General features: G+C 31.0%; 1 protein-coding gene across 1 annotated transcript; it reads right to left on the bottom strand.

Annotated features, from left to right (window-relative positions):
- Positions 1-5,161: 5,161 nt before the first annotated feature.
- LOC141724671 (uncharacterized) lies at positions 5,162-11,402 on the bottom strand. Its single transcript, XM_074526895.1, has 16 exons — positions 11,194-11,402; positions 11,045-11,094; positions 10,659-10,719; positions 10,052-10,147; positions 9,806-9,955; positions 9,579-9,710; positions 9,215-9,342; positions 8,650-8,692; positions 7,754-7,837; positions 7,178-7,219; positions 6,927-6,997; positions 6,770-6,823; positions 6,567-6,672; positions 6,370-6,438; positions 5,659-5,799; positions 5,162-5,546 (listed from the first exon to the last, which is right to left on the bottom strand). Exons 1-16 carry the CDS (start codon positions 11,329-11,331, stop codon positions 5,418-5,420), a joined length of 1,494 nt encoding a protein of 497 aa, XP_074382996.1. The 5' UTR covers positions 11,332-11,402; the 3' UTR covers positions 5,162-5,417.
- Between the last annotated feature and the right edge of the window lie 1,702 nt (positions 11,403-13,104).

The following is a 13,104-nucleotide window of genomic DNA, read 5'->3' as shown; positions in this document are numbered from 1 at the left end:
CACTTACAAATGAAGGTAATCAGTCTTTTTGTAATACACAACAAACTAGTGATGGCATCCCATCTACCTTCTATCACACAGACAGAGAGTCCCGGCGTCCCCAATAAATAAGGTTGTTCATCTCATCCAGAGTAAAAAAGAATATCAAAGGAATTAAAAATTGAACGAATAATCAAGGGTTTCTAGTAAGTTACTCTTTAATGCAACCCTTGGATCAAAACTGAATAGATTTCAAACAATTTTTGGAGGAAATAAAATCTAGAAAACAAAATTTTGGCACAAAATGAGTAAGTGCTGTCATATCACAAATAAAACTATCCATCATCTAAAAAAAGTGGAAGTCAAAATATCATAACTTAGACAGAGATATCAAAACCTAAAAGTAGGCTTCATGACAACCTCTAACACCTTTTAAAACACAACAAGGTTAAACACAACAGTTAAAATATCATTTTTCATTTCAAGATGAGGGAATATACCCTCTAATAGATGTCTCCATTAGAGAAATGTCAAAACAGTTTATAAACATAGATGGTATCACCAAGGTCTTCAAACTTATACCTTCTTTATAGATTCTTCCAATAGCTTGTCATCCGCTTCTAAAACTTCTTCACGTTTTAAGGTTATCGATCCTACGTCGTCATCGACTCGTAATAACTTTTGAAAATTCCACCTAGACATCTGCAACTTTCAGGAGTCCCATCCAGCTCAGCACATCCATCTCAAAGGAGTACGCCATATCTTAACTTATTTATTGGTACTATATTCAATAGTCCAACACGAACTCTATATGAGCTCTGACGTCCTTACATAATTATACACACTCCCACACACTCTCATTTCTAGTTTACTATAACCTCGGCTCTGATACCAACCTATAACGCCCCAAAATTCGAGGTCAGAGGATTTGGTCGTCACAATGAAACCTTAATATAAAATAATCTGTTTAATAATAAACAATCATCAACAACTGCTCAGAAATTAATATATATTGTCTGTGACCCCAACTATACCAAGATCGTTTTAGGTTACAATGCTAGAAACAAGATTTCCAAATTCCAAAATTAAAATACTTTCTTTCTTTTAAAATTCTTTTCAACAATTCTAAACTAAAAACTTAATCCGCTAGTATAACTTTGAAAAAAAGTATACTAGCCTAATTATGTGATAACATAAGTAATATATATATATATAAATAACTTTACATAATAGAACTTACTTTAGTTCCGCAAACCCTGGACCAACCATCTGCATAAAAGCATCTTTCTCTGCCTTTCTCGAATTACGCGGCTAAACAACACAAGTCTACTTCTCTCTGGAAGGTAAATTTAAACCATGCAATTTTAAGCAAAAGAAATGCTCAGCAAGTTCGGTATAACATATTTATGATCTTTTGATATAAAATCGACATCTACAATGGAGCGGGACATTGATAACAATAAGTGTCGAACTAAAAAATTAGTTAAGGAATTCAATAATTATTTCATGAACTGTATTCAAAACCATTTTGATATATTTGAGCAAAATTGTTTCAGCAATAATTTGAATTTTATTAAGTATCAGAACTTGTAATACAGTATTTACGGGAATATCGTAAACAACGATATGTAACAATGACTATGGACTAAATCATAAACTTCATATCAACTTTACTCAAAACCAATCTTGATATTAATACTCGTTTTAATGTCAATATCAACTTACATATGAATACTAATTTTTGATGCTAACAACATCTCATACTGAAGTCAACAACAACTTAGATATTTATACCAATTTTTGATATTAACAATAAATTAAATATCAAGATAAATTTTTTATTTAAACCACGCAATAAAAATTTACGATAAATCATCTATTTTATTATTATTAATAAAAGTTTAGATTGGAATCAATATCGATGGTATATTATCGTCGGTGATTAACCGCGGAGAAACACCGGTATGCCGAAGCATATCCAACAAAACAAAGGGTACCTGAGGCACACATTGGCCTAGAAATTATAACTAAATATAATACATAGCTCACATTGGACCGCCGCCGCGACCTCTTACGTATTCATCCAATCTTAAAATATTTTATTGAAAGGAGCCATAATAATTGACACCCTTATTGATTACATTCACCCATTCACTTGGGCATGAATACTCGCAACACAATTTTCGTCTTATTAAAACATAAAACATTTATCTATTTTGAATTTAGAATAGAGAACACTTGTATAATTCAAAACTCCGCACATTTGGATATGTAAAAACATCTAACTATTCTGAACGTAGAATAGTGAAAGGAGTACTTGAAAAATCAAAATAATCAGTTTGATAGGTAAAAAATTTAACTACTCTAAAACTAGAATATATGAGGAATACTTGCATAGAGCTAAGCATATCTATTTTGAAATTAAAATAGGGGAGGAAAAATTGCATTTGGTCCTTAGCAATTAGGAGCACTCACAATAACACCACCATCTCTGTCTTTCGTTCTCAAGACATCACCATTATCTATTCCAATAATCATTTGATCTGCGGCTTCTGTTGTTGCTGCAAACCCAATATGCAATTCCATTCAACTATTTACAGTTGATCCCAATTTATTGTCTTGATCGTCTCGATCGACCCGCATCTATAATTAAAATATATCACTTTAATCGTCTAAACGATAATTATCAGACGAACTGCTCGTCTAAACGGTATCGTCTACCCGTACGATAACCCCCACATAAAGAAATAATTACACACGAATCACGCACCACGTAGGCATATAGTTCACATAGCACATAATTGCATAACTCATGCAACACGTAATCAGATCGTCACAATATTCGGCTCGTTATATTTAAAACCGAAATCAGGTCGAAATACGATTTTTTGGTAACTACACGACTTAGAAACGACTCATAATATAACTGACCTTTAGATACAAAAAAAATTATGTCTCGAAAGCATTTTTAATGGAATCAAAATATTTTTCTAGGTCTAGACGTGTTCGTTTTTTATTAAACTGACAAACTGTCTATTTATTACGAATAAAATGAGAATAATTCAATTAATAATAATATTAATTGATTATTCAATACCCTTCTATATCTTTAAAAGCTCAAAATAATTTTAAAATATTTTTTGGCTTAATTATAGATATTTTTATTTTATTTAAATATTTATAAATAAAACTAATCGATTAAATGAATTAATCAATCAATGAAATGAAATAAATATGTAACTAAAACAAATTTTAAATAATTAAATCAAATATGTTTATTTGGGAAATAATAAAGAAAATAAATTTCTGGATGTAGAACAAATTAGTTAATTATAAAAAATTAATTAACTAAATAAATGTTGAAAGGATCGAAAGGAGTTGGTTGGGGGAGATGACCAGAAGATTGGTAGGAGCTCGACCGAAAATCTGGGTTTAATCCTAAAAATTGGCGACCTTCCTGGTCCGTTTCCGGCAAGGCGAAAACCTGACCCAACCTCATTTTCTGACTAAAATTTATACACAAATTGATAAAAACACGCCCCCAATCTACCAGAAATCTTAGAATGACCAACCCGATTCGGAATCGCAAGTTCCGATTACAAACCGAACAGAAACACAAGTTTTTTCGGTAAAAAAAAAGAATTTGCTTATTTCCCAACCAATCTTAACAATCTATATACGAAATTACATCTTGAATCACGAGTAATTAAGTTCCAGCAATCATATCATCTAATAATCAAGAACAAGAACGAAATTTAAGCTTTAACGAAAATGGCAAAATTGAATATTTCAAATCATCAAAAAAAACCCATGAATTTACATATCAGACTGAAACTCATTATCACTACAATCGTATACAATCAATCAATCTAACAATTATTTTCTCATAATCTCATAAATTGAAAAAGAAACTATAAAATTATAAAACAAACTCGAACTAATATTTTAGCAATAAAACAACATGATTCTATACATGGGTAGACTCAAAATGATCTCAGGAAGGTTAATTTATCATCAAGAACATCAAACAATCAATGATTGTAAAGATCCCAATATCATCGATTCCGACGAACAGAGTTCGAACAGAATATCCAACCTTAACACGCGATTCTTGTATCAAAAAACTTGCTCGATTAAGGCTTTAACTCGAATCCAAGAACACTAAAAACGGATGGGTAATTCGCTTGCAACCGCTTGATCTTTGAACATGAACTCTCGAACTCTTATCGGATGAACGAAGAAATTTGTGTATTATCTGTTTGGTTTTTGGATTTTTGTAAAATAAAAATAAAAATCAGGGGCTATTTATACTTAACGAAAATAATACCCGATAAATCACAAATCGGTTCTTTGATCTCGTAATGTAAAATAAAAAGATCGAAAATAATAATTTACAGGGACTGATTTTTAAATAAATATAAAATATATACTAAAATTCCCCGAAAATTTAAATGTTCCAAAAATACAAAAATATGTAATATTCAAATGATTTTTGATTTTAAAAAATTGAACAAACAAATTTTGTGACCTTTAAAGTCCCCGTCACGATCAGATTATTTTTAAAAAACCAAAATATTTTTAAAATTTAAAATAAACCCTAAAAATAAATATAAACTATTCAAATGTACGCAAAACGATATTTAACACGTAACACACGCAATATGACACGTATCCAAATAACGTATAATTTTATATAATTGCATTTTAAATACATAACAAATATTCGAAAATAATCTGGTCCTTACAGAACCACATACTTATATCATGACAAGGAACATTTTAAATTAAATAAAACACATAATATTTCATTGACCACATAATTAATTAATCTTAAAAAAAATATTAATTTGATATTCTACAATTCAACATATACGAGGATGGAAAGGAATAAAATATTAACACGAATTAAATATCCACTCGATCCCTAAAATTTTAAAACAAACTCAAATCTATCTACATCGATATAACGATCAACTTTAAATAAAAATTTAAAAGTTGTAAAAGCAATTAAAATGGGATCAATGCAGAACTATCACTTAAAAATTTACTCCATTTAAGAACACATGAATAAAATATCCACAATTTTATTCCTAATAAATTAGAAAATCACATAAACACATTCAAATAATAATAATAATAATTTTGAAAAATCAGGATATTATGAGAGATGGAGAGAGAGATCTTCCAGTAAAATTTTTAAACAGAAATAATATTCAACTGATTCCACATTTGCCAATGCTCACATTGCTACTACAGTAGTTTATGCTAGAAGAAAAACAATTAACAGCAATTTCTAAAAAACAGTGCCGTAATGCGTAGTACCTGTCCACTGACCACTGTCCAGTAGCACAGATAGTGTCATTTCAGCAGAGAACTGGGATACTAAATTATTTTTAAGAAACTTCACTATACTAATGACTGTAACAACATTAAGAAAACTAACAAACTCCGTTTTCAAAATAAACAGACTTCTTGATTGGCCACGGTCCACCTGCCATTACAGACTCAATTTCACTAATCTCCCTGGGACATTTAGTCATGTTCAAGCAGCCATTGCCATTAACAAACTGCATAGATAAGAAATAAGCTTCACTTAGAAGATAACTCGTTATAGGCTAGGCATGTATGATAAAATATTTAAGTTTATATGCTAAAAATGATGTTGGAGAAAAAAATTACCACGTCGCTTTCAATTCGAACTCCACCGAAACCTCTAAACCTGTCAATCTCCGAACAGAAAAACTTAGAAGTGTTTGGGCTTTTCATGGCAGGAACCAATAAAGCATCAATGAAGTAGCAACCAGGCTCCACTGTCACCACCTGGAGAAAAAATGTACAGTATCAGTATTTTCACTGTACTGCCTTTAGGGTCAAGTATGAACAACACCAAATTCCAAAATATGCATATATTGTTAAGGGCTACAGTGCATCATTTCATTCAGAAATTTTAAAACAAGTTTACAGTAACATCAAATTACACTGCCTAACCAGTTGCTCTATTGATTAACCAAAAATGTTAGTGACAGAACAAGTAATGATATCCGAACATTATCTTCAGCACCATAGTTTTAACTGGAATAGACATGAGACGCTCATTCAAGATTTATGGATTTCAAATTGAGCTGCAGTTAGCTCACTGCTTATATTGTAATTGAGTTGTCAAAAACAATTAACCAAAAATAACTAGGCTACTGATGTGATCCTGCAAATAGTACAAAATAGTAGCTATATAAAGTATTAGTACAGTCTTTGCAATATCTTACTAAACAACGCATTCATTTATTGGAACGAGCATGCAATCAGTAAACTTGATAAACCCCAGCAAGTCCAATTTTATAAGATTAATTGTTTGTTCATGATAATACGATAAAGGGTCTAAAAGTTACAAACCATTCCCTCCAGAAGTTCTCTACTGGTGCGCAAAGACTTTAATCCTGGTTCTTTGGGCCTTTCTGCTCCCTGGACAAGGGAAATTTAAGTAAGTGTACTAATGTCGATTGATAACTTTTAAATATTGTATTATACAAAACAACATTATAAAACATAAATAGCAGTAAAAAAAGAGACAAATAGTTAATTACAACAACCTTTAAGTAGCCCCCAGGGTCATGAGTATCAATTCCTAAGAGGTGGCCCAGGCCGTGAGGCATGAAAACAGCACCCACTCTTTCCGCCATCATATCATGAACATCACTGGAAATGGAAACCTCATGATGATAAAATACAAGAGAAGATACTATGCATATTCCGACATGTGTAAAAAAAACTGCATGTTTGTAACAGAAAATACCCAACAAGGAGACCTCCTTTCTTCAGTGATTCTAGTATGACTTTCTCTGCCAGTCTGTAATTGTGAAGAAATATCACTTGAGAAAGAAGTAGAAATAAGATCAGAAACACAAAATCAAGAACTTAAAGAATTTACACATATGTTCTGTTAGTCTTACTTATGCATATCAACCCAGCTAACTCCAGGTTTCATACTTGATATAACTGCATTGTGAGCATCGAGGACTGCCTAAACAAATAGCAGAATTACATATAAAATATCAACAAGATATTTTGCCCAAATCGTAGCCAAAAAATGCACACGCACCAACAAGAGGTCTGTAGCTAACAAATAGCACAGAATTAAACAGATATAATAATATTGGATAGCCCAATAGTCTGATCTCTAATGTAGGAAGACAACACTTACATTATAGATTAGGCGTTGATCATTTGTAAATTTCCCATTTACCTGAAAATATAATAGAAATACAGAGAAAGAAACCTGTCAGACTGCAACGTAGCAAGTAGTAGTACCTATTAACATTCATTTAATATTGAATGATGCATCTGAATTTATATGAATTCAATTTTTAATATTTTTATTTTTTTCAATTTTGGAAAATAGGTAAATAACTAATCAAACCATATCAAGAGTGATAAATAAACTTATGCTCAAGAAAATTTCTCAAACCAATAAGAAACGGACATGCGCAATTGATATATTTCCCAAATGAACAGGAACACCAAAAGTGTATACTAAAAGGAAATGCTACAAATCATGACTATATGCAGCTAAGAGTCCAAAAGCTGGTAATTTATGAAGTCGAGAGATATCTGTAAGGCACATAGAAGCAAATTGGAGTGTAAGCCTACCAATGCCACCAAAAAGACAAATGTTACACACCTGTAAACTTGGCATGAATTTAGTAAGGGAAAAACTATACTGCAGTAAGCATGTATATGACTGTATGGATGAAAAGTAGATTAATCACAATATACTCACTGGGAATGAACAAGTAATGTCAGAGCCATAAAACTTGAATTCAGCTCCCATGTCTAACAGTGCCATGTCTCCATCCTCAAAAGTCTGTACAGAACAATTTTGCAGACATTAAGCATGCTCAATATATTATCTACATTAAACACTTGAAGTATTAAAATAATATGAATATCCGTCCATTACAAAGAACCAGATCATAATTATCACCACATTTTTATTCAAAACACCAAGTTCATAATGCTACAAGGACAGCAGAGAAGATATCAAGTTAAAAATGTCAGACTGTATATATCAAAGAGATATATGTTGGAAATTCTTGTTTCCAAGAGGCAAATATAACTTAAAAAGATTTATCTGCAGACTGCAATATTCTTGCACAAGCTTGGCCATGACTTCAATTACCATATACTTACCTAGTCATCTGAAATACATTAAACAAGAGTAACAATCAATAAGAGATGAAACCACATCAGAAAACAAATCCTATGACCTATACTGAGGCTTATATATTTTCGAATCAGAAAATAAGATCAAAAGACTTATGAATTATGATCTACAAATACTTCTGCTTGGTCTGAAAACATATTTCCGTTATTAACGGTTCCCTGTCTGTCATTAATAACTTAATACTGTAAATGCCGTAATATTTCCGTACTACTATATAAATAAAAAAAAGCTTGATGAGTAAGTTGATGCCCCTGTGTATAGCAGTTGCAATTTGTTTAATACATGTAGAACAGGCCCCATATTGCTAAAGACTTGCCACCCTTTAACATAGTTCCATGACACATAATATGCATACTTAAAGTCCAATCAAAATAGATTAACAAAGTCTCTGCATGCATAAATCATAAACAAAACTGCATAACGTAACACATGAAGGTTTTACACTGACGTACCCTGTCATTAGGAGCTGCTGCATGACCATAGTGAAGCACAGAACTGGTGAAAAAATCATTAAAACAATCAGCTTTACATTATTGCAGATGAAACTAAATAAAAATTTCTGAAACTGCACATCATATTAAGAATGATTATTGTAGCAACCCTATATCAGTATATCTGCAGACTCTCCAACTTGAATACAAAAAAAATACATGAATTGGGGCTATGTTGAGATAATTCATGAGTCATGTCTAAAGGTAACATGCGATCACCGGGCATGATTACACTTCATCTCCTTAATGCAAATTGTACTCAAATCCGTTTTATATCTATAAAGATCAACACTCAAGCCTCTACTTAGCAATCCACAAGAATACAAGAGGCCAACCAAGTCATACCTTCATATGTGCTTCTATAGTCCTCTTACAATTTATAAGAAACTTTTTGGCAGGACTTTATAACATGCAGAAAATTCATTTTATTACAAAAACGTTCATATTCTCAATATAATTATTAAATCTAAAATTTATTATGACACTAAAAAATTGAAATCATGGAAGTAAGACTGACTTCTTTTACCTGTTTCCACCAGTAGCACAAATGCATGTGTATGAACAATGCCTACAGCCACCATACATGTAAGTGTGGTGAAGAAATATACTTTCCAGCTGATACTCCTTCATACCGGCTTTTACATTTTTCATCACCTACAAATATGTAATGTAGGTATCATAAACATATCAAATTGTTACCCCAAATGAAACGCAGTCATCCTCAAAAGTCTATAAAGCAGAACATGCATGCTTGATACTTCTACTCACAGATACTAACAGTACCCAACTTGCATCTGTGAGGAGGTGAACAAAGATGCACTAACACATAAAATACATCCTTAGCTGAACAAATTGATGGCTCTTGATCATTACTTAACAAGATAGATTACCTCAACATGAGCTTCAGAACTTATATCATTAGCATATTGGATGACAGCAAGCTCCAGGTTTGTTTTCAATACACGACATTCGGTCAAAATAGGATGCAAGGTGTTGAGATCTTTTTCAAACTTCTCAATCCCCTGAAAAATGCAAGTAAATTTTCCCGCGCTACCCTAAAGACCAAGTAATACTACAGCAATGCAAATGTGAAAACCTGACAATCAGTTTCACATACCTCAAATTCTGCAGGTTTCGAATAATTATTACTATCAGTATTGAGCCCATGTAAAAGAAACAATAAGGGTTGTGCAACACCCTGGCACTGATTGAGCAGGGTTGTTACAATCTCGTCAGCATAAAATGCCGAATCAACCATGTACCATTCCTGCCAAATAAGTGTGTAAATATCAACAGGTCAAATGTAAAGCCAGTCGACCCAGTCACATTTAAAATATGAAATTCATAACCATCCAATGATCACCTTGTAATAGGATAATGGCTTTATTTCTCCCAGCCAGACAGCATACTCAGTAGGTAGCCTAGGAGCAAAAAGCAAAGATTTTCCTGTTGCTATATCCTTTAGGATCATTATAGAAAAAACAGGAGAAAGAGATAGAACCAAATGAGATCACTCTAAACTTCAAATCGTTTTAATAGAGAAAAAATTTAAGGTTCCATTATCAAACATTTCATCTTTATCGTCTTTAACACAATTCCAAAAAATTCCAGTAATCAAGCATGGGCAATAACTAAATTGATGTTCCCTTCCTCAAAAATAATTAGAAACGTAAAGGGAATCAACAATCCCGGTGAACTATTTTCTGAAAGAGGTTCACAACCCAGAATATTATATAGTATGTCAAAATACAACATGAAGGAAATATAATACTCCACATGAAACATAAAAGAAAATGCGTGAACGAAAAGTTCTTCAGAATTCCAGAAGAAGAAAGGTATGGAAGTCTAGCATTACTAAATTATTTAGTATTAAAATAATAATCTTGATTATGGATTAGCATTTCACTATATGTTACTATCAATTAAGCAAAAAACATGAGGTAATAGGTTAGAGTAAGAAAATAGCTTACGATGGCTCCATAGAATCCAGGCTCCTCCACTCCAAACAAATATGCAAAAAAACTCTCCTGTCTACAAAAATCAGGCCCGTAATTAACATAAATCATTCGTACTAATGACAACCAATTGGCTTTCAAAATATCAGCACTTATAAACATCAAACCACTATCTTTAAAATTCGATGAAATGAGACATAATGAATTGTTAATAAATAGGAATACAGCAGAGGCACAATGAGCGAAATAACCGAAAACGTCTGTATCCCTCAGTATTTCGAAGTTAACTAAAGTTACAGTAAACGTTTCCAAGTATAAAACTCATTAGAAAAACATATAGGAGAAACAATTAAGATGACAAGAAATAAACAAGAATTAGAATCAAATAAAAAGAATAGTACCTAAAGAGTTCGGTATGATCAGTGCAGTAGCGAGTTTTTTCCTCACCGCCCTAATTTAGTTATTTCGAGAATTAATCAAACAGAGTAAGTTGAATATAATAAATTCGATGAGATCAAAAATACAAATAGAGGATTAATTATTTATTAACCTGGAGAAGAACGAAACCATGATGAGGACGAGAGGAAGTAGAGAGATGGTCTCGGAGAGAAGTGATAAGTTTATTCCGGTTGAGTGCGTGAAGTTTCATCGGCACTTCCGGCGGAGGTGTTAGGGATGATGAAGCCATTGGTAGTTGTGCCAAGTGATATGATGTTTCTCATCATTTTGATTCTCGGTAGGGCGTAAATAGAAAAGGAGTCGATTGCGGTTAGATGGACTTCAAATTTATTGTTTTGCAGTTCATTCACCGTATTTTTAATTTTTGCACTTTGCTAACTTGGAAAATCAATTTTTATGCATTTAAATGGTTTTCGTCATTTTACATATATTTTTTTACATTAAAATTAAATCCACGTAAATTTTCTATACTGATATTTTTAGAGAATATTTCTCCCATTACATTATTAGTTCATTTAACAACATATTGTATTTCTCAAAAACTTGATTATTATTTCTTCAGGGATGAGATCTGCAGAGGCTGGGATGTATAGCCGATTCATCTTAACTTTATTAACAATTTAATAATTTCTTGTACTTCTTTTATCTCACCCAATTATTTATATTGAATTTGGGCACAGATATTAAGAAAAAATATAAATTAGTAGTAAAAAATAAGAAAAGTGAATAAAGTAGTGAGATCAGTCAATTTTTAATATATAAAATTAATAGCGGAGGAAAGTAATGGATGTGATTAATTTTTTATTATAAAAATTTACTATTTTAGAAAATTTTTGAAATGTAAAAAAAAAGTTAGTCTCAAAAAGAAAACTTTTAAGGGAGGGAGGGAGACGGGGGAGTATATATTTTCTTCAAAGACAAGTTTTATAGCTAAAAATTTTGTTCTTTCAGTAGCTACAAGGGGGTTGCATGAATACCACTTTTGTGTTTAGTTTTGGAAAAGGGAAGAAATGAGTTTTTAAGTGAGGATTTTGCAGTTTGAAATTAAAAAAATAATAATAAATGAACGAGAAAACTTCAAGTTGTATTCATATGACATACAATTCGCGATATAAATATATAACTAGCATAATAACCCGTGCGAGACACGGGTCATTTTTTAAAAAAAAATTATACATCATGCAATTATAATGTTCTTAATTGTTTTCTTATTTGTACATGTTGTACAATGTTTAACGTATATCAAATATAAGTTGATTGTTTATCAATGTGTAATATTTTCATAAAAGACAATACAAAATTACATAACGTTTCAAATATAACTCATTAAGCAATATATATATATATATATTTATTTGTGTTGTATTATTTGTATTTAATGAATGAATATAAATAAGGTAGCCAGTGCACGTTTAAAATGAAACGATTATACTTAATCTGTATAATGTGGATAGTATGTTTATAATAAAAAATTAAAAAATAACATTTATGTTGAATACAGAGTAAACCAAAAATTTTGAATTTTATTTAAATAAACTATATGTATTGGTCTATATTATTACTGAGTTCATTGCCAACTTACAATTAACTTACTCAATTTAAAAAGATAAAAAATGCATAATTGAAGTCAGGGTGACTTGCAATCATAATATGCAATAATGTAAAATTTACACTATTGTTAATAAATAAAAGTGTTTTAATGAAAAATGTTAGTTTTTGAAATTCAACATATGTATGCATGGAAAAAATGTTAGTTTTTTATTTACACTACGGTTATCAAAATAACATTAAGTTATATGTGTGTGTCAGCATGTAAATTGTCGTATGTTACATGTTTTAGTAAATTACGATGGTTTCAATTATTTTTATGCTAAATATATGATTTATATACATTTTTAATCACTATTAACATCTAGTGAGACAAATGATTACTTAAATAACATGCATTTATAATTATTCAAAAATTAAAATTATGTAATAAATAAATTGCAATAATCTATAT

This window comes from Apium graveolens, chromosome 5 (assembly GCF_009905375.1).
Source record: "Apium graveolens cultivar Ventura chromosome 5, ASM990537v1, whole genome shotgun sequence".
Taxonomy (NCBI): Eukaryota; Viridiplantae; Streptophyta; class Magnoliopsida; order Apiales; family Apiaceae; genus Apium; species Apium graveolens.
The sequence above is the reverse complement of the archived record's forward strand: the minus strand, read 5'-3'. Positions and strand labels throughout refer to the sequence as shown.